The sequence below is a fragment of the Gossypium arboreum genome, chromosome 11, assembly GCF_025698485.1.
Source record: "Gossypium arboreum isolate Shixiya-1 chromosome 11, ASM2569848v2, whole genome shotgun sequence".
Classification (NCBI taxonomy): Eukaryota; Viridiplantae; Streptophyta; class Magnoliopsida; order Malvales; family Malvaceae; genus Gossypium; species Gossypium arboreum.
This window is the reverse complement of record NC_069080.1, coordinates 22,565,517-22,589,545: the sequence shown is the minus strand read 5'-3', so window position 1 is coordinate 22,589,545 and position 24,029 is coordinate 22,565,517. Positions and strand designations below refer to the sequence as shown.

General features: G+C 33.5%; 5 protein-coding genes and 1 long non-coding RNA gene across 8 annotated transcripts; 4 read left to right on the top strand and 2 right to left on the bottom strand.

Moving 5' to 3' along the window:
* The first annotated feature begins 1,356 nt into the window (after positions 1 to 1,356).
* LOC108474086 (uncharacterized) lies at positions 1,357 to 3,950 on the top strand. Its single transcript, XM_017775987.2, has 4 exons — positions 1,357 to 1,612; positions 2,526 to 2,586; positions 2,929 to 3,118; positions 3,665 to 3,950. Exons 1-4 carry the CDS (start codon positions 1,487 to 1,489, stop codon positions 3,705 to 3,707), a joined length of 420 nt encoding a protein of 139 aa, XP_017631476.1. The 5' UTR covers positions 1,357 to 1,486; the 3' UTR covers positions 3,708 to 3,950.
* A 115-nt stretch (positions 3,951 to 4,065) lies between these two features.
* Positions 4,066 to 11,090, bottom strand: LOC108474083 (plastidic glucose transporter 4). Of its 3 annotated transcripts, none has more exons than XM_017775983.2 (14): positions 10,793 to 11,090; positions 10,389 to 10,657; positions 9,509 to 9,623; positions 8,995 to 9,062; positions 8,451 to 8,583; positions 8,266 to 8,365; positions 8,064 to 8,176; positions 7,066 to 7,159; positions 6,801 to 6,954; positions 5,986 to 6,132; positions 5,749 to 5,822; positions 5,292 to 5,380; positions 5,049 to 5,163; positions 4,066 to 4,772 (listed from the first exon to the last, which is right to left on the bottom strand). In XM_017775983.2, the coding sequence occupies exons 2-14, from the start codon at positions 10,645 to 10,647 to the stop codon at positions 4,590 to 4,592; spliced, it is 1,644 nt and encodes a 547-aa protein (XP_017631472.1). In that variant the 5' UTR covers positions 10,648 to 10,657; positions 10,793 to 11,090; the 3' UTR covers positions 4,066 to 4,589. The 3 variants fall into 3 exon arrangements, with proteins under 3 accessions (XP_017631472.1, XP_017631475.1, XP_017631473.1); XM_017775986.2 differs by having other exon boundaries at positions 10,401 to 10,657; XM_017775984.2 differs by having other exon boundaries at positions 10,389 to 10,648.
* Positions 10,669 to 11,307, top strand: LOC128284102 (uncharacterized). The gene is made up of 2 exons (XR_008274414.1): positions 10,669 to 10,880; positions 10,978 to 11,307. It is a non-coding gene; the product is annotated as an uncharacterized LOC128284102 (long non-coding RNA).
* A 1,587-nt stretch (positions 11,308 to 12,894) lies between these two features.
* LOC108471733 (uncharacterized) lies at positions 12,895 to 13,413 on the top strand. The gene has a single exon (XM_017773307.1). The coding sequence runs from the start codon at positions 12,895 to 12,897 to the stop codon at positions 13,411 to 13,413; it is 519 nt and encodes a 172-aa protein (XP_017628796.1).
* A 1,346-nt stretch (positions 13,414 to 14,759) lies between these two features.
* Positions 14,760 to 15,882, top strand: LOC108473745 (uncharacterized). The gene has a single exon (XM_017775477.2). It carries the CDS (start codon positions 14,877 to 14,879, stop codon positions 15,654 to 15,656), a length of 780 nt encoding a protein of 259 aa, XP_017630966.1. The 5' UTR covers positions 14,760 to 14,876; the 3' UTR covers positions 15,657 to 15,882.
* A 139-nt stretch (positions 15,883 to 16,021) lies between these two features.
* On the bottom strand, positions 16,022 to 21,327 carry LOC108473744 (uncharacterized). The gene is made up of 6 exons (XM_053021664.1): positions 20,972 to 21,327; positions 20,512 to 20,685; positions 20,367 to 20,431; positions 18,405 to 20,252; positions 17,400 to 17,529; positions 16,022 to 17,136 (listed from the first exon to the last, which is right to left on the bottom strand). Exons 2-6 carry the CDS (start codon positions 20,666 to 20,668, stop codon positions 16,421 to 16,423), a joined length of 2,916 nt encoding a protein of 971 aa, XP_052877624.1. The 5' UTR covers positions 20,669 to 20,685; positions 20,972 to 21,327; the 3' UTR covers positions 16,022 to 16,420.
* Positions 21,328 to 24,029: the final 2,702 nt, after the last annotated feature.

Sequence of the window (24,029 nt, the reverse complement as noted above, 5' to 3'; positions counted from 1 at the left end):
GCATCACGTATTCAGAGTACAGTACCTTATCTATTAGTGGTCATTGTATTCTTAAGGCCTTACTTGTATTTTTTTTTTGTATGTCTGTAACTCATTTATTATTTTTTTGTTGTTTTGACTATTTTGATATACGATGATATTTGAGCTCCACATATTTTGTGTAACTACTTTTATTACTATTTTCAGTATAACTATGTATGATATTTTCTTTTATATAAAATGTATTTAAAATTATTTAAAAATTTTACTGAGTTACTCCAGTGACTTGATGTAGCATCTTAGTATTTGAGTACTCCATATTTGGGATTAAGGTGTTATAATTTATACTTATTTGATAACTTTTTTGTTGGTACCTAACTAACACCGTTAAAATATACTGACATGGCATTGACGATCAATAACAAAGTGATTATGGTAACACCACATTTTGAACAATTTCTATAAAATTTAGCGGATAAATTTTTATTTTTAGTTTTAATTTTTTAGGTGAAAAAATCACAACTAAAAACAAAAGTATAAAAAAAATGCAAATTATCCAATGTGCAAATATTGAAGGTTAGAATTTTAAAATCAAGATTGAATTGACATAATATATATTTAAAAGGGTAAACTACAAAAAAAGTCACTTTTGTTTGCCTCAGGTTATATTTTAGTCTCTTATGTTTGAAATGTTACATTTTAGTCACTTATATTATTATTTTGTTACGAAGTGATCACTCTTTCGTTAAGTTCCGTTATCTCCCTAACGGTAATCCTACGTGGCAGTCCAACTAGATTTTATAGTTAATGAAAGTTGGTAATATTGTAAAGTTATTTTTAATACTCGGTTTTATAACAAGCAAACACCCGGAACAAGAAAGTCCAAAATTCGCCCTCAATGTTTGCACATTTTTTAATGTAAGTCCTTATACAATTTACATACGTAACTCGGAGGACATATGAGTATATCTGTTAATACATATTTCATCCGGCTAAACTATCTGTTAATTGTAAATCAAATGCATAATTTAGTCGGATGAAGTATGTATTAACAAATGAACTGAAAATCTAGTTGGACTGCCACGTAGGATTACCGTTAGGGAGATAACGGAACTTAACAGAAGAGTGATCACTTCGTAACAAAATAATAACATAAATAACTAAAACATAATATTTCAAACGTAAGTGAGTAAACTGTAACCTGAGGCAAACAAAAGTGACTATTTTTATAGTTTATCCTATTTAAAATTACTATTATGTTTTTTTTTAAATTTTCACACAATTAAATTATTAAAGTGATAATTTTATAATTTTTGATAGATAATTTTTCATAATTTGTGAGAAAAACATGTTTAGTGGTACATCAGCCCGAATTGAAGATTATTTATTTTGTCCAAAAACCGGCCTGGACAAACCGAGTTTATCAAACAGGAGGATAACCTTAGTTTCAACCCAAACGCCTTGCGGTTCTAATAATTGGGCATAGCGGAAAGGCAGGAGAGAAGACATGGGAAATCAAAAGCAGGAAGAAGATGAAGACAACAGAAGGGAAACAGCGATCGCTTCTACCCGTTCTTTGCAACCCAACTTCAAGCCTGTTGGTGTTACTACTCAACAGCTTTCTAAATTCCAAGTAATTTCTTAATATTGATTTTCACATGATTTTGCAGCAACCATTTATCTTTTAGCAGATTGTTTTTTTAATGGAATCGAGATTAAGGGTAGTGAAATCTTGGGTTTTGTTTATGATTGAAGGAACTGAACCCTAGACACTTCTCGTGGATTTAAATTGCAGTGGCATGTTTTCAATCTGTCGAACTTATCTTAATTTGTTGCGGGTGTGATGAATTGTATTTCAGTAAATATTGGTAATGAAATATCAGTGGCGGAAAGAAGCAAAACCTTGACCATTGTGCCTAATATTACATTACGATTGCTATACGAGTCCCCAACCCTTTTACCATCTTTGGCAGATACGTCATGCGTTTTTAGTTCATATTGATTTCGGGTGAAATAAATGTAAATTTTGTAGATAGCAATGATAATCCATAAAAAGCAACCATAGAATTGCAATACGATTACGTTTCAAGTCCCTGTAACTTTTTATGGAATTTAGATGATGGGCAGTGAAATCCTTGGCTTACTTGAGATGATGGCTATATTGCTAACTCTTCGTTTTTCTTGTAGATGATGACAGAACTTTGACATTGATAGGCTTTAAAACCTGTTAATTTGGTATGTTTGTTTAGGAGTTGAATGGGCAATGTTGTTTAAATTTAATATGCTTCCTTTTCATGTCCGATACATATCCGAGACATAACCCTTTAAGAATTTCCTAAATACTTGGAAAAGATTTTAAAAAGTTAAACATTCGTATCGAACACTTATCCATACTCGACACTCACACTCAAATCCGAGTAATCTAGGATAGAAGGAAGTGTTCTGTTTTTTGAATGTTCCATTTATTAGTTATCTCTGATTTTCTCTTAATCTTTCTTTTCCATTGCATAAATTACTTCTAACCCCCTGAACATTGCGTGTAATAGGAGCTTCACAGGAGGCGTTTACAAATAAAAGCGAAATCAAAGATTCACAAGAAACCAAAAGGTACCCGTTGTTATTTATATCATCCATGTTGCTTGACTCCATTTTTCTTGAAGTATTTGTATTCTACACCCATGTTCAGTGGATATCTGAATATAGTCTCTAAGAACCCTGTAAATGCATGGAAAAACTTGAAATTTTTTTGAATCTATCTGTTTCGGATCCATACTTGTGTTCGAGTGTTCGGTAATCACAAAAATAGTATACTATAATCAATAACTTTCTATTGTTGGATTTTTGGTTCATCACCCATAATCTCTTGTTCTATTCGTAGATCAAACCAAAAAATTTTCATGCTGAATACCTGAATAACTCATCATCTGCAATTGTTTCTTCTAATTATAGATCAAGCCAAAAGATTTTGTGCCAAATACATGAATTCTGCATGTTCTCAAGAATCAGATTCAAACACCAAAGTTGAAGATGAAAGTGTTCCAAACTCAAAGAGCCACAGTGAAGATGATAATCCCTTTACACTGCAAGACAATGATGCTGTGCAACTTGCAACAAAAAAGCGGCAGAAATTGCATTGGGGGTATGTTTCAAACTTTCACCTTAGACTGATCCTTAGCATCAACTCATTCATTAATCGAAAAGCTATGTTACCGGCACATTCTTTTTAACTTTCTACTTTCCAAACATTAGTATAGGGGTATGATCCTCCCATTATATGAAAAAACTCAAAGTTGAGCATAGCGTGTTGGATGCATATCATATCTGATATTTAGGCCCCGAATCTAGACAACATTGCGGAGAAATATATTAATAAGCAAGAATTGCTGCTCCACCTGATGTGCTTATATCCTATTTATGTTACCTGAATTTTTTTTTTTTTCAAAAATACTCGTTTTTGACGCTGCATCCAATATATATTCAGATATGGATATGAATATAGAGATATGATCTTATCAGATATATAAAAAAATGTAAATTAAGTACACTCGTGTCAGACATATGTCCATATCTAAAATTCATTCTTGAGTACGGATAACATAACTCTTACGTAGCATCATGAATTGCTACTCTATTTGACATATTGTCTAGTATATTAATAATTTCCTATGTTATGGTTTGTTCACAGGCTTGATACAAAGGAAAGATGGGAAAGGAAAGCCAACATGTAGATTTATTTCTGAATAAAGTACAGCTTTGAGTAATTATTGTTTCGACTCTTATTTCCTTTTCGGATTACGGCACCTCTGAGGCATATGCTAGTTGTGCATCCAAAAATTCTTAATTTGGTGAATGTAAATAGCGCTAGGACTATGAAACAAAGGATAACGTAACACAAGTAAATCCTTTCGTTCTAACTCAAGTAAAAGGTTAAAATCAAACTTGAAATATATCAAGTCTAATTTCAGAATGAATCAACCATCTCAAGATTTGAACATGTTTTCTTGATTATTGAAAAGTTACTACAATGTGTATTATATTGCTGAAAATTGTAATGAGCAGCAACCTTCAAAATATAGAGATATAACCTTTCAAGAATTTTCCAACTACATTAAAAAAATACTTAAAAATGGAACATTTACATACTCATATCCAACATTTCTGAAATCGAGTACCGAAATGAGATTAAAAGGGATGAAAATTTTACAAAGCAGGAAAATTAATCTCGACAACTTCTTGGAAATGACGATTTCTTGGAGGAAACTAGATAACATATGCTTGCATCTGAATTCAATTTATTTATATAATCAACCTTACGAGGTAAGGTCCAACAGGTTTCCCATTCTCTTATTCCCAAGTCAATGCCACTTCTTGTAAAACAAAACCATAAGCTTGCATATTCTTATTACTGAGAGACCAAACCAAGAAAAATCCTGTTCCTAAATCTCAGACAGCTTCTACCAAGTGCTAGAAGCCTAGAACACCAATGCAGGTTACTATCAGAGTTTACCCAAAGATTTGTGGAAAAAAGTCTTACCAAGATAACGGAAACAATCCATGTGACTGCGCTTCATGGGATGAACATTAACAAGGCACGGAGATTATTCTCTGAATCAAGTTGTCGGATTAAGAGCAAGCTCAATTTCTTCCAATGATCGCCCCTTAGTTTCTACAACATTACCAGCCATAAACAAGACAGCAAGAAGACAGACAGCGGTGAATACCAAATAAACTACACTGATTCCAAACTTGTCCACAACACTCAGGAAATACAGGCCGATGACAAAGTTTGATATCTGTTACAACAGAAAATAAAAAAAAAAGGTTCTGACATGAAAGCGAGAAATACACAATTGAAAGATGAATCCTAGATAAAATCAGCAAACAATTTCATATCATTTTCTTTTAAAGGAAATCTATGCAATGGAGAAAGTCATATGAAGAAAGAACCATTGTCACATTATGATTATAGTGTCATATCAAAGTATCTATATGTGAATTTGCTAGCAGGGATATACATGCCAATGTACATATGTATCAAAATGTTTTGGCAATTTTTTATTGCTACTTACCCAATGCATGCAAAGCGATAAAGCCACTGCTTTTGCTCTAATTCTGGAAGCAAATATTTCCGGAAGAAGAAGAGCAGGCACAGGACCAGCACCAAGTGAAAACGATAAGACATAACTGTGTAAAAGAAAAGGAAGCCAGCTTTAATTCTCACTGGTCATTTGGAGGCGACAATGATTGGAGGCATCAAAACAATTAGAAGCTTTGAGGAGATTCATTAATTGCAAGAAAAGGTGTTAACTCACAGAACAGTCCCAACAACGGCTAGAATGCCAGAGTAGGGGGCAAGAACCTTCCAAGTGAATGACAATGAAAGCAGCAACATTGAAGCACCCTTCACAAGCCAAATGGAAACCGAAGAACATGATAAGGAAAAAAGAAAAGATTTATTAGTTATAAGAGAATCTGATGAGAAAACCATGCATCATTTCATTTTGTAATTGTGAGCTTCACATTTCGTCTCAACCAAATTAATATCCCCATCGTGTTTTAAAATTTAATGCCATCAATATTGGCAGAAACAACATCAATAATAACAACACTGTATGCTAGGATCTCTAGCCCAAAACTTGATTTCATCAAGGTAAAATTACTTGCAGTTTAAGAAACTTGGTTATAATGTAGCAATTTAAGAGTTTAACAATAGAACCCATACTCTCTGATTTGAAAGAATGAACCTTTACAAAAAAATAAAAAGCCTACCATTCCAGAAAAACTTGTGATTAGAAGACTTTTCCTTCCTTGTCTGTCCATCAGAGAGGATGCAATAACTGTGCCTGCAAGAATTTCACATGTCCAGATATGTTTTAAAGAGAGGTGTCAAACATGGGTACTTCAAGAGAATAAAGAGTCGGAGTGACATACATTAAATGTCCTACATGAATGTCGGTCCCCCCTCCCCCAAAAAACATATGCTTTTTAAAATGATAAAAGACTTACCAAAGACATTTGATGCACCAACAAGAGCACTTGCGGCAACATCAGATGCAATTCCAGCACTACGAAAGACAGCTGTAGAATAATAAACTACAGCATTTATCCCAGCAAACTGTTGGAAGAAGAAAAGTGCAGCGCCAACACTCACAACTGCAGCAGGAAATAAAGTTGAGAATGAAAATTATCATGATACAATAGAAAGTATATGAGCTGTGATTCAATAACCAGAAGAAATCCATACTATTTCGATTTAAGAAGACATGAAGTTCAAATAAAGGAATTATATTACCTCCTCAGCCCTTAAGTTCATCATTATAAATCATCACGGCATTAAGACAACACTACCGTAGGACAAGGAAGGTGGTGATGATGATTAAACAGAACCTAAGCCCATTAAGGCATTAAGACAAAACTATGGTAAGGCAAGGAAAGTGGCGATGGTGATTGAACAAAATCTATTATTTTTCAATAAAATTTTAAACCAAACCCAAGCCTTGACATTAATTACTCATCATCATTGGGTAACCAAAAAACACTAGATTGACTAGTGCTGTAACAACTCTTCAGAAACAAAGAGTATACTAGTTGACAGTATGTTTTGAGAACATAGACCCTTCAAGTTCATTTTTTATGTGCTACAATATTTTTAAAATGAAATACTATAATTTTCTAAGATTACCATCTGATCCTACTGGTAGTGTCCATTAGCAATACTATTAGGAGCATACTTATCTATGGGCCTTATAGCACCATAAATATTCGATATTCAGTTACAGTTACAGTTACAGTTACAGTTAGCTTTCAATATTCACGCATACCTTTCCAGTATCGCTTACTAAATAGATCAATCCATCCTGCTTCTGGTTCTGTAGAACCCTGTCCTGCAGTCCTTAACTCATACATAACCTCAGGAACTCTTTCTTTCCCATATAGTGTTCCTATGGATTTTTCTGCTTCGGAAATTTTCCCTTGCTGCAAAGTTGATGTATTTAAACAATAATAGTCGATATTATAAAAATATATATAGATATCAATGTGAGATGAACAAAATTGTAAAATAGACTGAATAGCCCAATAAGAAACCTGGAACAGCCACCGAGGACTTTCTGGGGAATATGTCATTCCTAGAGCCAATAAAATAGAAGGGATAACAGCAAGACCAAACATTCCCCTCCACCTATAGAAAAAAAACTAAAAAAGATCAAAACAGTTATGGTAAATGCTTAAGCAGACACAAATTTTAGTTGCAAAAGAAATCCAATGCACATAATACATAAAATTAATACGTATAGTGATGAAGGCATTACCTTGACCTATTAACTCAATCTAATGAAATAAAGATTGATCGGAAAGAATATGAAAAAACTAGACATTCCAACTAGTAGGATGGAGCTTTCTTTTATTACAACTTTTGTGGGGAAGGGGGATTTGGGCCAAGCAGTTTTGAGGTATGCACGCACCTATCATGGATGCAAATGCTCAGGGTCGCACAACTATTATGGTAGAATGACAGTAAATGATGGAAGACGAAGAAGCCTAATCCCACACCATAGACCACATGAATCATATTACACCATTGTGGTTTTTTTTTTTTTTTCCTTTTACCAGATTACCAAAAGAAATATTACTTTTTATCCTTTCCACCCATGACTTATTGGTCAGGCATCATGCCTTTGCACCAACAAAACATACGAAGGAAACAAATTTAATATATATATACATATATATATATATAAATGCAGCAAAGCAAGTAAATCCTCCATAATTTTCCATCAACAGGTGCAAATGATAGGGAGAAAGGTCTTCAAGACTAGAAAGGGAGAATTTACAACCAGATATGGTTATGTAAAAGAAAGAACTTTTAAGCGTCTCTGCATTTGTACCAAATTGAAGCACGGATTTTAGACAGTTTACTAAAATTCTTAATAAAAGTTAGAAGAGGCAATCTCTCAGGATGCACATGATATTGCATGCTCAGCAGTTTTTAGACACATAGTGAAAGAAACAATTTAACATAGCAAATGCCAAATGACATGATATGTTCATAGCAAACATGTTATAGAAGTGCTAGGATAATATACCATACTGGGCTCCGTGATAAAGGTAATCCAGCCACCAATGCTGCAAGAATCCCAATACATATAAAAAGTTGGTTTACAGATCCAAGTGCACCACGGATATCAGTTGGTGAGATCTGACAAATAGAAAGAATGTAAGCAGCTGTTTCCAGAAAGCTAGAAAATCAAAGCAATTAAGCAAACAATAAAGATCAGTAAATGTTACCTCAGATATGTAAAGTGGCACAATAGCAGATGTTATACCAATACCTATACCAGCCAGCAAGCGGCCAATTATCATAGTCTGGACATTCTGTGCTATAGCACTGAACATTCACGTCATTTTGAAATATTAGTTTGCAGCAAAGTTGTGAGAGTTAAGAAGCTAATAGTTAATGAAATGACACAAACGTAAGAACTGCTCCAATGATTAGTGGAATGGCATCTAATTGAAAAGTCCTTGTCCGGCCGAACTTATCTGCCAGTGCTCCTCCAGTAAATGAACCAACTGCAGCAGCAGCAAGGAGGGTGCTGACAACCCATCCTATGAAAATTAACGTAACAGCATTATATGCTAGTTGGTCATTACAAAAGTTGGATAATTTATAGAGTAGGCATATAATCAAAATAATCAAAAGTGAAAAGAAGAGGGAAAAACAGCAAGCCAACAACTTGTGACATTGCTTGAATGATTACATGTGAAGCCACTTCACTTTTATAAACAAAAGACACCAGAAGAGATGGATGGAATGCATTAGTTGAATGCCCTTTATTTCACTTAAATTTCACTAAATGATCTTCGGCACTAAATGTGCTATGGGAATTTGACTTATCAGACACCAGAATACACACGTACAATATTTCAGGAAAAAAAAAACCACCACCAACAACAAAGAAATGTAACGGAAAAGAAAGCAGAGATTGAAGCATGGTAACTAAAGATCATGAGACATGCCTTGCATGACAGCATTTTGAGCAATTCCCAGATCCTTAGATAGATAATCAAGAGCACCATTTACCACCCTGTAGAAAGAAAAACAAAGGGGCAAGATTATACGAGTGTAGCATTATCAAAAGCCATGCACAAATCCACAAACATATAAGCATAAAAAATGTAGCGGGCCACCTGCCAAAATATTGATTCTGAATTCTTTGCTTAAATTCCAGTACAAGTATTATTTTCTAGAATATAACCAATGGAAGGAGTCAACTGCAGTGTTCAAATATTTACAAAATACTGGAACATTCACAACCATCCATCATTGCAGGCACCACAGAGTTTTTGGGACTCGCATAAATAAACCATAATCAACCTCTGTGAAGCTTTGATATTACTGGTGAGCATACTATATGTTTCCACAGCACAGATTGCTCAAGTATATCACTTAGATGCTAACAACAGTAAAATGACAAGTGTAGAACCCAAAAGAAAAAAGAGGATGTTCCTTCTCAATTTAACTGGAACATACCCTAGATGGTAACCAAATAATATAGCTCCCAAGCAAGCAACGCCAACAAATGGTAAAACAGTCCCAGTAGATGTCTCGTGAGGGTTGATTGGTGCCAGATCCTCAACATCTCCACCTGCAGTTTAGTGTTCCAATTGACATTTGTACAGATGCAGAGAAGCAATTGTAAAAACTAACTTCTTTTGCAATTATTATAAAGAGTCTCAGATGCATAGAAAATGATCCATGCATGGGTGATAAATTTTAATAGGAAGTACAGTATGTCTTCTTCCAACAACAGACAAACACGCCAGTTAATCATATCTAGCTGGAAGCATCAAACTAGTATTCATCCATCAGCACCAATATAACCAAGCACAGATTAATGTATTTTAGTGGAAAGAATAGCATTGGACATAAGAACAAGTCAGTTAATACATCTGCAAGATAAAAAAATGTAACTAGCTATCCCCTACAGGCCTACAACATCTTCATGGTGCTATAGAAATTATATGGCCACCACCAACCTCATGAAATAAAAATTTGTACGATTTACTCATCACCAGCAAAAGAAACAAAATTCCCTTTGGCTTTGCTTTGGCCATTGTTTTTGCGACTTCAATTTTATGTTCCGAATCAGCAAGCACTTTTTGATACAAAACAAAGTAATACTCCAAAATTGTCAAAGTTAAAAGTTGGCTAAATACTCAAAGGGGAGCCAAACCTTTTAGGGGTTGCTCAAATAAGGACCAAACTTGCGTCTAAAGTTCATTTTTCATATGCATAAAATATTTTGAATATGCGATTAATAACATTTTTTAAAATGTGGGTAATTCTCGGGAGCAAATTAGAATATTCTAAATATGTGATTAATAACATTATAAAAAAGAGAGAAAGAAACCTGAAGCTTGACCTTTGACAGATCGAAATTTGATCAAAGAGCGAGCGACGGTTTCAACATTATCTCTAGCACGTGCGAGCTCAGCTCCCATTGAAACGGCACCAGAGCTTAAACCACTGCAAATAGAACCCCTTCGGATGCAAAGATTACGAGTCAAAGTTGACTTCCGTTCCTTAAATTCACGAAAACAAGGCAGATCTCTCCGTTTTGAAATCTTAACCTCTAAATTTCCTTTGATTAAATGTGTTGATGCCTGCATTCTGAATTAGCTAATTCACCAAACGATAAAGACTGTTCAACCAACAAGTAAAAAACAGTCCGAAAAGGCGAAAAGAAGAGCATTAAATCCAGAAATAAATATAATAAAAAAAACCGAATAAGTGAGAAATGAGAATGAGATTTACCGAATCCAAAGACGAGCCAGTTTCTGGGTTCTGTTTGGATGGTGGAATTCTGATGGAAACCCTCAGAAAAATCCGTCGAACAAATTTGGTGGAAAATTCAATTGATTATTATTCTCTTTCTTTTACTTTTCATATTTTTCCTTTCCATTTCTAGAAAACTAAATTAATTTGATTTTATATTCCAGAGAATCGAAGTCTAGGAAGAAAAGAAAAAAAATGCAGATGGAAACTGAGTTCAGTGGGTGTTTGTTTGTTTCCATTGAACTGTGATTACGTGGCAGGGATTTTGGATTTAGATTTTCAGTTGCGTTGGCGACGGCTTTGGCGCACGTGGGGCCTCTTCCTTCGGTGACCTTCTTTATGTATTTTTTCTCTTTTATTTAACTTTAGAATAAATATTAAAACTACATATTTTTATTTAATATGTTATTTAATATGTTAACTTTTATTTTATGTAATTATATACTTGAACTTTTAATTATGATTTAAATATATGTGTAAAATTTTAATTTTAATTTAATTTTATATAATTAAAAAATAAATGTATTATATTTCTATATGTTGAATAAATATATTTATTTATATATGCAATATGTAAATGTAAAATTATATTATATAAACAATTGTTTTGATAATTAATAAAAATTAAATTAAATCAAAATATCATGTATAAAACTACATATAATCAAATTTTATATATAATATTTTACGTTTTTTAAAATTTTTCTTTATTTAAATTGAATTAATTAAAATGATTTTTTTCAAACATGAAATTTCATAGATAAAACACGGAAAAATAAACAAGCATACAAAAGGGCATACGTGGGACGAAAGACAAATCAATCAACAAGACTCTAAGTGATATTTTAAATAAGAGTTAATATATAATTTGGTCATTGAATTTGTTTATTTATATTTGGTTGGCTTTTTATTTTTTTTGGATCTAATTAATTCTTGAATTTGTATTGCATTAATTAAGTTGGTACTTTCACGCTAACATTATTAGTTGTGCTTACTCGATATTACCGAAAGGTCCATGTGACAAACATAAATTAAAATATATATAAATTATGTTTGCCACGTTGGATTTTAAGAGGTTATTATATGTCACAATCAAATTGATTAAAAATATCACATCAGTATAAATTAACAATATTAGTGTGAACGGACTAAACTAGTTAACGAAATACAAGTTCAAGGACCAACTAGATAAAAAAAATTTTAAAGATCAACTAAGTACAAATAAACAAATTCAAGGGCAAAATTATTATAACCCCTTTAAATAATAAGTCCCCAAACTATTCAACCGTGAAGGTGAAAGAGGGAACAACACCTTATAAGGGCTTGAACTATTAATAAAGAAGTCTCGAAAATACACATTAACCCTTTACCAAGAATGTTTTCTAACTTCCAAATGGAAGAGAGAGCAAAGGGGCAACACCAGTAGAGGCTTGAGTTCAATCCTCTCGTCTTCCTTACTTTCATACAAAGACTCGAACTATTTGGAATCCATGATGCAAAGTCTCACTTCCTTTCTCAAAACAAAATTGAACAATAAAAGGACGAAGACCTCAAACCTATGTTTTATGTCAAATTAAAAATTAAAATTTGATTAAAAAATTTATTTATTTACCCTGCGATGGCCAAATTGATTATATAATATGATATTGGAAATGTAAATATGATGAAAAAACTAAAATAAAAAGTTTATAATGTGAAATAATTTGAAATGTTTTTATTATCTAGAAAAATAAAATATATTATACTTATTAATTAATGAATAATAATATTGTATAGACGTAACTTTGTACGTAAGATTATCATACAATAACATAACCTTATACAAAGTTAATTTATAAAACAATACAACCCTCGAAAGGGTATCTCATTAAAAGATACATTATATTTTACAAAAGATACAACTATATAGTATTTATATAAAGGATTTTCTAATCTTCATTTTCACAGTTCTACTTGGATTTTGTTGCATCTTAGAGGCATATTAAAGCTTTAAGGAAAGTATTCTTCACGTTTCAAAGGCATTCATATTTTTCTAACATTATTTTCATTTTTCTTATTTTATTTTTTTTTCTAACAAAAAAATGTCATATCGTCAAAGAGGAATGTTATATCGTCAAAGAGGGAATCGTCGACCAAGTTACTACAGACAAAGGATCACTCATCCCAAACCCGAACCATTGGCTGCATGGGAGAAAAAATTCTGTATAGAAGTGGGTGCAATGCCATGGGAAAGATTTGTTGAAGCAAAGAAGAACTTGATTGAAAATGACAAAGTGTTCGAATGGGATGATTCGGCTGGTTTAATAGCTTTCCAAGAAGCTAAACAAAGATTTTGGGAAATTTATCATGGTTTTCCATGTGAGAACAAGTTGCCAAATAATGCAGCAGATTTGTATATAGATAATATTGATTGGAATTCTGAAATTGACGCTGAACTTTTCTCAGAAATAAAGTCCCTTACAGATAATGAAAATGAAGAAAAAGACAATACTAAGGAGATTGATTGGTTTTCGATTCCGCTAGAAGAAATCCAAGCTACTGGATGGGACGAATATGAAGAACCTGCACCCCGCTTACCTAGTATAGTTGGATCACCATAGTTGGATCAAAGAAGAATAAGATCATAATAAAATTGGCAAACTTTGGCTAAGAACTTTATTATTAATATTTGATATCTTCATCATATTCTTAAGGACTTATTGTTATTTTTGAAGCAAATACTTATTGTTTTTGAGTTTATTATGATTGATTGAATAATATTATGCATGGCGGTGACTAGTTTGAACACTAATGATTATTATCATGTGATTGAATAATATTATGCATGGTAAATCAATATATATATATATATATATTTACAATTTCTAATTCGAATACTAATGATCATTACCATGTGTGTATAAATTGGTTTTGTTTTACTTTGCTTATGCTTGGTGTTCTTCATGCTCGGCGGCTCTACAATAACAAGAAGGTATAAATTTGCTTATTATATCAACTGAATGGTGCATTACATGCTATTAATTCTTATATGTCAAGGCAATGCTATTATTGATGTACATGTATCATTGGTAGTAGGTTGAAGAAGCAGGGGAGACTATCATCGCATACATTCACCAGTTGATTAGAATGTTCTTGTTCGACGGTATTTTTCAGGTAACTTTGATTTTGTAGTTGCATACTACGCCAGAGAGTTCTTTTGTACAATGATAGTATCAAATGATATTATTTGATCTGCTGCATATTTTGTAGGTTGCTTGTTTCCTGTGAATGAACATGCCGCAAGAACAACTAGAAACCTTTATGTGCGTGGAGTCCAACTTAAGAAAGGATAAAACAAGCCGAGGACATGATATCTAAAAGATGAAGATATTATTATTGGTTAATTATATGTATCTATAGATACACTGAATTGTTGTTGCAACTTTCCTGCCATCTAGCTGTCCTTATGGCAACAAGGTTTTATGGCAATTGCAGCAGTTGGTGAAACGATGAAAAAATTACTAATCTTTAATAAAAAAAAATATTACGATATAATTATTTTTTTAATAATTTTATTATACAAATACTTACAAAACAGGAATCCTTTTCCTTGTCTTGTATAAACTCAACAAGTTCCTTCACTTTAAATTCATATTTTATATAATAGTATAATTCAAATAAAATTATTTTAATATAGACAGATCATCATCTATATATTCAATTATATCAATATCCGAATTAAATTAACACTCTGCCTATAATTCAGATAAAAGAAGGTTTGTGAATAAATGAATAAATAAAAACCAACAGGTGTTAGGCATGTATAAATGAAGCAATGGTATATATGAGATGGGATCAAATGATAAGAATGTAACGGCTGATTAATATTCCCTAACCTTTTTTTTCCCCATTGGGACCCACGTCAAAATAAGAACGTTGGAAATCATGTTAATAAAATGATTCTTAACATAACAATAAATAAATCCTCTTTGTTTTTCTTCTTCTTTCTCTTTTTATTTGACCGTTGCAAACTCAAAATCTCTCTTAATATCATTTCTGCAAAAAACCTTCAAGTTCATCAAAAATGGCCGACACAATCGATTCTCTGCACCAAACCCATCTTTCAAATCCTTCTTTTCAACCAATTTTCTATTCCCTGGATCCTATTTCTCTCATTCAGTCACTGAATCATGTTATGGAAAGAGGTCCCAGATACCAAGCATATGCAGATTTGAGAGAAAGCAAGCTCAGAATGAAGTTTGAGAAGCTACAAGAATGGGAAGAAATGGAAGTTAAACAAGCCCCAGTGAAGAAACAAGTGAAATTCAGTTCAAATTCGGGGGTTTCCACGAAACGGTCCTCTGTTTTGATTCAATCGGTGCCTGATTTTTCATCCGCTTTACGAAAAGAAAACAGGAAGCCACCGGTTAACGGTTGGGTTGAATCGACGCCGCCGAAAACGGAAAAGAGTTGGTCTAAAGCGAATGGGGTGTTTTCGAATTCGAAGCAACTACAATGGGAAGAAACTGAAATGAAGCGAACCCCAACGAAGAAACAAGTGAAGTTCAGTTCAAATTCAGGGGTTTCTAGTAAAGAGCCCTCTTTTTTGGCTCAATCAGTGCCCGATTTTGCCACCGTGTTAAGGAAAGAGAACCGGAAGCCGCCGGTTACCGGCGGGAATGAACTGACACCGCCGGCAAGTGGAAAGTATTGGTCAAATTCGAAAGGGAGTCAGTCTGCAAATGCAGGGGAGAAGAAGAAGGCAAGGTTGGTGATGGCGAGGAAGAGTTATGCAAGTATTGAAGAATTGAACGCCATTAATGGCGTAAATAGGGGAGGGAAGAGTAGAGCCAGATTAATGTAGGGAAGAAAGGAAATAAGAAAAAAAGCTCTGAATTTCAAGGTTTATCGGTACTTAGTTTCCACGTTTTAGAGAGATTCTTTCATTGCTTGGTTTGTTATGTTTACATGTCGAGTGCAAATATAAGAAGAGCTTTTCTATTCGGTATTATATTGCTGATATTTCTTTGTGGATTATTAAATCCGGGTTTAGTACATTTGATTTATGTAATCATTTTTTTTTCAAGAAATCCCGACAAGATATACACTTGAGGCTCGCAAGCTACTAAAATACAACACAAATAGTCCTCAACAAATAGGCCATTAAATGAAGGGATATTTACCTTCCAATTTAGGCAACTATTAATGAGTAGTTCTTCAAGCTAATCATTTGTTACAGAAGAGTTAAAAGTTACATTGAAGATGAAAGATTATACAGGTACAAATGCTCAATATACAATAACTCCAATGGCCCCGAGCAGAAATACCATCCTCCATCCCTTCCTATGTTACTCGGGACACAGATAATTCGAGGGGAATGAAAAAGTCAGAGTAACATGGTTCCCATCTATGACCCATTTTTACAAATTTACCAGCTTGTTTTTTTATCAGAAATGGAAAATATAATTTAGTGAGATAGCATGTCATCATGATTTACAAAAGATACTCACAGATCATGCGGCATGTATGCAATTCAAGAGGAAACCAGGTCGTCTACCATTTCGTCAACTAAAGTTTGAACAATATCCCAGCCCATTTCAGCACCAGATCATGCGGCATGTATGCAATTCAAGAGGAAACCAGGTCGTCTACCATTTCGTCAACTAAAGTTTGAACAATATCCCAGCCCATTTCAGCACCAGTTTCGTATGCCTCGATATCAAAATCTGTCCATTTCCCAAGTGAATAACTCATCTCCCATTCTATTAGTTCATCAGGCACCATCCCAGCCAGTTTTGTCCACTTTCTAACTTCATCTGCAACATCTCGAATCAGCTTTCCTGAGTTCATGCAATATGGAAGACTTCTCCATGCTCTGAATCCGGAGTTACAATAACGACTGTATTTGGAATCTATACACTCTATTGCACAGTCAAAAAGAAATCCTCTAAGCTGATAGTTTTCTTTGATCTGTTCGATACCAAGAACAGACTTAAAATCTACCCCCATGGCAGCTACAAGAGTTTCAACTTCTTCGTGTATATAGGGTGCCAAGAAAAAATCATCTGTCCCATCCAAATCCCAGGGAGTCAAATTTCCAAACAACAGTTCAGCTTTTAAGATAACCTCCTTACAATGGATAAGCTTGTCATCGGATAATCCAAAAGCAAAGTTACTGACAACATGCATCAAAACAAATATTCGGTGGACAAGATCGATGATCATCTCACTAACATTTGTCACTTTGTCCAATGAAGTTGCAGAATCCAGAAGATCCGCATCGGGTTCCATTGGTTGTGGTTCATTGTACAAGTAACCCATGGAATCTGGTTGTAACCTATGTCCTGGACCAAGAGGTAAAAATGAAAAGGCACTAACATGAATTATCTATGTTTTTCGTAGAGGGGAACAGAAAAAACACAGTATTAAGGTGGTATGGAAAATAAATTATTAAGCCGATCTAATCAGAGAAGTGCATGAACTCATATTAGTCTGCATTTTCTACTACTACGATACCGAACAAGTTCCTTGAATAGCATACACATTTCTTGACAAACAAAAAATATAAGGGTGCGTTAAAGGCTTAGAATTTGGTTTTTTTCCTTACCTAAGCTTTCGTCAAGGCTGCTGGAAACACAACTATCGTTCGAAAATGAAGCTTCAAGAACAGAACCAGGGCTAAAATGATCACCATGGCTAGTAAACCCGACTAAAGTCCCTTCAGCCTTTGCTTCAGTCTAAGACAACAAAATAAATTTTAAAAAGAATTATAAATGGCAACAATAGCTGCTATCACATGCACAAACCCTCAAGCAAAACACAAAAGCTTCAGATAGGCATAAAAAACACACTAATATCCAAATAAAATTAATCAAATTTTGAGTAAAAGCAACAGAAAATATACAGATTTGCAAGAAAATTAGGGGTCATCATATTTCTGGAAGAATTGTCTATCAAGTAAATTAAAAACTAGATATATATAATATAAACTCTTTGACAGTTGCATGATACCTATCAAATATGAACATCCATAAAGATTACAGGGAAGGAATCAAGTCAATGACCTTTAATCTGAAACAACTGTAGCTATGCTACATCAATCTTCTTTTATGGAGGAAATACGCTACACCAATCTTGCTTCAATTCAAATGGGTTGAATATGAGGTGAAGTTTTGAGTTAAATTGCAGAATTGACAAACTCCAATTAATCCAATTCATAAAGACAAAACTAATTCTTAAATTAATTTTTACCACTTCAGGAGCAACATGGTAGTTTATTTATCCAAATGTAATACAATGAAAAAGGTCCTTCAAAATCTTAACTATCAGTACAAGATAACTTTGTTTTTGCTCTTCCTACTCAGGGTGGGGATATTATACCCTGGATCGGGGACACTGATCCTGCTCAAGGAATATAACTGCTGAGGTTCTTACATGCATTTTATTGGAAATATGCATTACCCCTGAATTATTGAGGCACTTTTCGTTGTAAGAGACATAAAAATGCAAGTTGTGACCAAGAAAACATCAAATTCGAAAAGATTATACATTTCACTGAGAACCGCATAAACCGGTGGAAGGAGATTTAAGTGCCTCAGATATAAATACCAACCTTGGAACCAATATCTGAACTGAAAAGGTGACCATTCCGAGAGTTAGCCTTCCCTGAAGTTAAAGCAGAAATTAGCTCCTGCAGAATCATGGCAGTTGATCTCTTTGGTAGAGTACAGCCAGTTTTCTGCTCATCCTCCTCTTGAGAAGTCAATTCCTTCAACTTTTGTACCAAAAGAACACTTAAAGCATCTCCTGTTAGTGGCAAGTTCTTCGGCAAAGATATTTCTCCATAATGGTTTTCCATCATTTCACTTCTTTGGAGGGCAATGCTTTCATTTTGGTCCTTTCTTTTATCCTTCAGTTCTGTGGAAATGCTATGCTTTTGCTTTAATGGAGAACTGAATGTGAAAGAAATAATATCTGTATCATTTTTTTCCTTGGCTCCCTTACCAGTTTCTCGGCACGTTGATCTGCTTTTAGAACATGTCTGATCTACACTACAAGCTCCATGTACCACTTCTCGTCTAGTCACTGGTTTGCATTTACTGTTTCTTTCTTTTCCAATTGCTGGATTGATGAAACCTTCAGTTTCAGCTTGCCCATTAACACTATGTGTTCTCCTCTTTCTTACCGGAGACCTTAACTGAGACAAGGAATCATCTTGGCCACTGCAAGATTTTCTCTCAATGTCAATAGGAGAGCTATCCACTTTGACTGGCACTCTATGTCGGGTGTGACTACTTAAGCTTCTGTTCAGGGCAACAAAATCTTTGACCCCACCAACAGCATTTGCACCAGAAGCAGCTTTCCTACTTCGAAGAGTACTTAGTTTAGCCTTTGCCGGGATTCTATCCCTGTCTAACGATGTATGATTCTGACTTTGATTCCTCAGCTTGAAACCAACAGGAGGCTTTTCATTCTTTTGAAATTTTCCAGGTTGGCTTGTTGAATGCCATTGAGCTTGAGCTCTAGCGTCTCTTCTAAATGTACCAGGTTCATTACCAGACTGAACAATGTCCTCTTCTTGACCAGTAAAAGATAATGGTTGGTCGTGGCTTCTCTGAAAAGTTACCTCTTTCCCTTGATCGAACAAGATCAGGGAAGACCTTGGCCAACTCTTTTCTAATCCATGCAAAGAAGCATCTACAAAATTTGGCACAGAGGACAGACAAACAAACTGCTGATCCTCCAACTTTGCTCTAGACTCCACAACATCGAGCAAATTGCCACAGTTCTTGCATGATGTTGGGCCAACCAAAGACTTACCAGCACTAACATTACAAGCAGATTGTTCCAACATATCTGGTGAAACAATTGCCTCAGTTACAACCTCATTCTTACTTGAATAAGAAGTAGGACTTGGATAAGCAAGAGTATATTTCGCTTTACTAGTAGCTTGCAACCCTGGTTCCAAAATTTTTGCAGCTGCATCGATCAACCTAGATGTCCTAGAGGCATTGCGCGCAGAAGAAATCCTTGGACTCTTAATCGGAGAAACAAACTTTTGATGATGATGATGATGCTTCTTTGATCGCAACAGAACACTCTTAATTTGTAATGCCTCAGCTCCAAATCTAGTGACCATCCGTCTATCATATGGCTCTATTTTCTGAATCTTCTGAGGTCGAGGCTCGATTTTCGAGCTACTCTTAGCTAAATCCAAATCTTTCCCACTGTTCCCACATTGAGAAATCACAATTTTCTCATCTTTAACATCAGGATTACTACCTAAAATCTTGGATTTCTTATGAGACTTATCTCTATTCAAAGCTGGCATGGATTCTAATCCCATTAGCCTAGCAATCAAACCAGGAGCTTTCATTTCATGCTTTTGATCCACTTCACTACTAAAATGTTTACCATTTTTCTTCACATTTGGAAAACCCCCACTGTTCTCATCAGCAATCTACCAAAATCCATCATAAACATCAAATTTTCCATCATTATATTAGCAAAATAAGTGACTAATTTATGAACTAAAATACACAAAAAAAAATCTAATAAATTTCCAAGAACATACCAAATGCAGCTTGGATTTGGGCATTTTTTCATCTCCTCCAAAGCTCTTTGAAGCTTTGGTACGAGCTGAGAAACAACGACAGTTGGTTATAAATTCAATTAAAAAAATATAATTTTTTAAAAAAAATAAAGAAAAAAAAACTTACTAGGAGGGAGTAATTTTCTCGAGAAAAGTTTCTTCTTCGCAAATCTTTTGTTCCAATCAAAGAGTTGAAAGAAAATGCCAACACAACCACCAGACCTATGAGGCTTCTTCTCCGTTATAGCCAGAGATGACGGCGTTTTCCCCGTTTGTTCATTCATTTTTCTTACCACCGACACTCAAAAAATAAATACCCAGAAAATTATTAAAAATCCAAAAAAAAATACCTAATAACCAGAAAAAAAGTTTATGTTTTAATCATTTTGACAAACAATCAAAACCAACCCCATTCCAAATCCAACCTGCTAAAGAAAAAGCTAAACCTACTGAAGAACAAAGAGAAATGGAAAGAGCCATTAAGTATAAGAAAGCAATGAAAAGGGTCCGAAAGTGACGAAAAAGGAGCAATGCAGCAAAAGAACAAGAGGAATCTACAAAGAAAAAACAGGGAAAAAAGGCCGTACAATAATGGAGTGCCAAAGAAGAGCAGCGAGAAAATGACAGCAAAGAGATGAGCAGATAAAAAGAGGAGGTTTTTTTTTCGCTTTTTAGTGTTACTATTTACATGTCTTGACGCAAAGGTAAAATGATTCGTTTCAGAAAAAACGAGAAGGAATTATGGGATAGAAAAGGGGGGTGGATTATTGGATTTGAAAAGACCGAGCAAATGGAAGGGATTTTGGATGGAACTGATCAAAGTGTGGATTCGGCAGTGAAAAGAGAGAGCTCTGAAAGCGCCTAATCTGCGGTCGCTGCTGCAGATCAGTTTCACGCGCACTGCTAAAAGGCCTTCTGTTTTGTGGTCAATTTGTCTGTCAAATCCAACGACAAAAAGTGTTTTTTTAAGTAAAAAATACATACAAATATATATTCAATACCAACCAATTAAATTAGATTAAAAACTAACAAATCATCAAACTTAATAACCTGCCCACATAATTACCCTTAATGTCAATTCCAAGTATACAATTTTTATTAAAATTTAGTATTAACCGAAAATGTAAATATATCCAATTAATATTTATAAGGCATAATAACTTTTTTTCCTCCAATTTAAAAAAAATTCATTTTGACCCTTTTAAAATACCCATTTTAAGAATTGTCAACATTTCCTTTTTTTCAATCTTAGTACCAAGTCCAACATTTTGTTTTCCTTTTCAAACCACCATTTAATTTGAAATGGACAGAGTGCTGTTTATCATATACTTGTATTCAATAATATTTTAATTTTATTATTAAATTTTCATTGTTGTAAAAATCTTTTATTTAAATTATTGACCTTAGATTTTAACAAAAATCTCTTCATCATAAATTATACTTTCACTTTAATTTAAATTATTTAATTTTAAATAACATTTGTATTGGTATTTCAATAATACAAAGTTGAAATTTATCATTATAAAATAGATGTATTAAATTTTAATATTTTTATTTTCATTTGAATTTTTAATTTTTTTAATTACAAAATAGTTTATATAATTTAACTATGACCAACAATTTGTATAATCTATTTTAAATTAGTTACATGAAATAAAATTTTATTATTTATTTAATTAAAAATATACACATAAAATCGAATGTAACGTGAATGACATTAAAATTAGTAATAATAAATTGAATATTATTATATAAAAACTTTCCAGTATCCCCAGTCACAATTTTATTAAAAATACCAAAAATATTATTTAAAAGAGAATATAAATACAATATGATTACATAATACAAATATATCCAAAGTATAGTAGCACACAAATACATAAGAAGCGTGAGTTGATTAGGGTAAGACTACTTGGATTCATGAATGTAAATAGTAAATATCCAACTCAGAGTAACAAAAGACAAAAAAGGAAGGAAACAGAGGGGACAGGCTGTCTGTGATGTATAAAGTCTACGTCTCTCTGTCTCCCTATCTTCCGCTGTCTTTACGGATATCTACTCTTTTAGCCTTTTCATTTTCTTTACACTAAATCTCTCCTAAGCTTTCCCATTTTTCTATTTTCTTTTACTTAGTATTTTAGGCTTAATATAAAAAATTGCCCTAAACTATGTTATACTTAAATTTATTTTTATAAATAAATAAATAAATAATTCCTTCTCTCAACTTTGTCCAAACAAAGCAATCAAATTTACGTGGAATTACCAGCTTAAAATATTACATTGACAAAAAATAGAAAAAAAAAAAAAAGTATAAGACACAGGTAACATGAATCTACCAATAATTAGAAAGCGCCAACATTTTGAGTTAGCACTCTATCAATACTTACAAAATTTTTATAATATCAAAACTAACCTTCAAAATTTCAAACTAATAAAAATATATTGTGATGCATACACAATGTGAATGAAAACAGCCATGTCAATGTTATACAAACTCAAAGTATGACTTTCATTAAAATGGTTTGATTGATAGGATGTTTTAGATTTAATTTTTAAAAATTTTAATATAAAAAGTTAAAAATAAACTATATATATATTCTTATTTACTGCTTTTGTGTGAATAATAATATAGATAATATAGATGCTTTGTTTACTAATAAAGGAGTTTACATTAATAACGCAAATCAATAATAATAATAACGGAGGTGTGAAAACGAAATGTTGCTTTACCTAGCAAATATCATCATCATAATTTTTATTTGAGTTGTATTATTACAATCTCTTTTAAAAATGGCAAACTAGAACATTCTCTCATTCGGTCACAATGGTGGAAGATCTTTTAAAAAAGTTTATCGCAGATCGAATGAACCTCCTGACTCGGACGACCCCATCATGGATGATAAAGGGATGAAATTGAATGATGCGAATGCAACCAAAGGCTCGTGGATGGACATGTTATTGGGCAACTCGTCAAGATTGATGGAAACATAACAAGAAGAAGACTTTGAGTTGGTTGATGGAGACGCTAAGAATGAGGTCATTGATGGTATTCCGAATATTTTCCTCTCGTATCGGGTACATAGTTTCATTGCCAAGCGCATGGCACGGATGGTGATTATGAAATTGCTTGGGAGGAGACTGTCGTTTCTATCTATATCGAATAAGTTACAACTACTATAGAAGACAAAACAACCACTACAAATCCTTGATTTGGAGAAAGATTATTTCTCAGCGAAGTTCCAAAACGAAAATGATTACCTTTACGCCTTGTCTAGAGGCCCTTGGACTATCTTTGGTCATTATCTCAATGTGAGGCCATGGACACCTTCTTTGTCGACTAATCAAGCTCTGCCTCATAGCCTTTTAGTTTGGATTCGACTATCAGGATTACCTAAAGGAATGTATGCCAAAAGTCTATTAAGGTTCATTTACGGTGCTATAAAACCAGTGGCTAAAATTGACCAGAACACTGAGAACAATTCAAGAGGTCAATTTGTGAAGCTTGTGGTGTATGTGGAATTGGGGAAACTACTAGTTTTAAAAGTTAAAATAGATGGTAGATCACAACAGGTAGATATGAATCCTTACCTCTAGTATGTTTTGAATATGGGCGGTGAGGGCATACTTGTGAAAATTGTTCTCATA

Coding starts and splice junctions, on each gene's coding strand:
- LOC108474086 (XM_017775987.2), top strand. CDS start 1,487: ATGGGAAATCAAAAGCAGGAAGAAGATGAAGACAACAGAAGGGAAACA. Junction 1,613..2,525: donor AACAGCTTTCTAAATTCCAA/GTAATTTCTTAA, acceptor TGCGTGTAATAG/GAGCTTCACAGGAGGCGTTT. Junction 2,587..2,928: donor GATTCACAAGAAACCAAAAG/GTACCCGTTGTT, acceptor TTCTAATTATAG/ATCAAGCCAAAAGATTTTGT.
- LOC108474083 (XM_017775983.2), bottom strand. CDS start 10,647: ATGCAGGCATCAACACATTTAATCAAAGGAAATTTAGAGGTTAAGATT. Junction 9,624..10,388: donor TGTCAAAGGTCAAGCTTCAG/GTTTCTTTCTCT, acceptor ACTAAACTGCAG/GTGGAGATGTTGAGGATCTG. Junction 6,133..6,800: donor TAGTAAGCGATACTGGAAAG/GTATGCGTGAAT, acceptor TTCCTGCTGCAG/TTGTGAGTGTTGGCGCTGCA.
- LOC108471733 (XM_017773307.1), top strand. CDS start 12,895: ATGTCATATCGTCAAAGAGGAATGTTATATCGTCAAAGAGGGAATCGT.
- LOC108473745 (XM_017775477.2), top strand. CDS start 14,877: ATGGCCGACACAATCGATTCTCTGCACCAAACCCATCTTTCAAATCCT.
- LOC108473744 (XM_053021664.1), bottom strand. CDS start 20,668: ATGAATGAACAAACGGGGAAAACGCCGTCATCTCTGGCTATAACGGAG. Junction 20,432..20,511: donor GAGAAAATTACTCCCTCCTA/GTAAGTTTTTTT, acceptor GTTGTTTCTCAG/CTCGTACCAAAGCTTCAAAG. Junction 17,530..18,404: donor GTTCAGATATTGGTTCCAAG/GTTGGTATTTAT, acceptor TTGTTGTCTTAG/ACTGAAGCAAAGGCTGAAGG.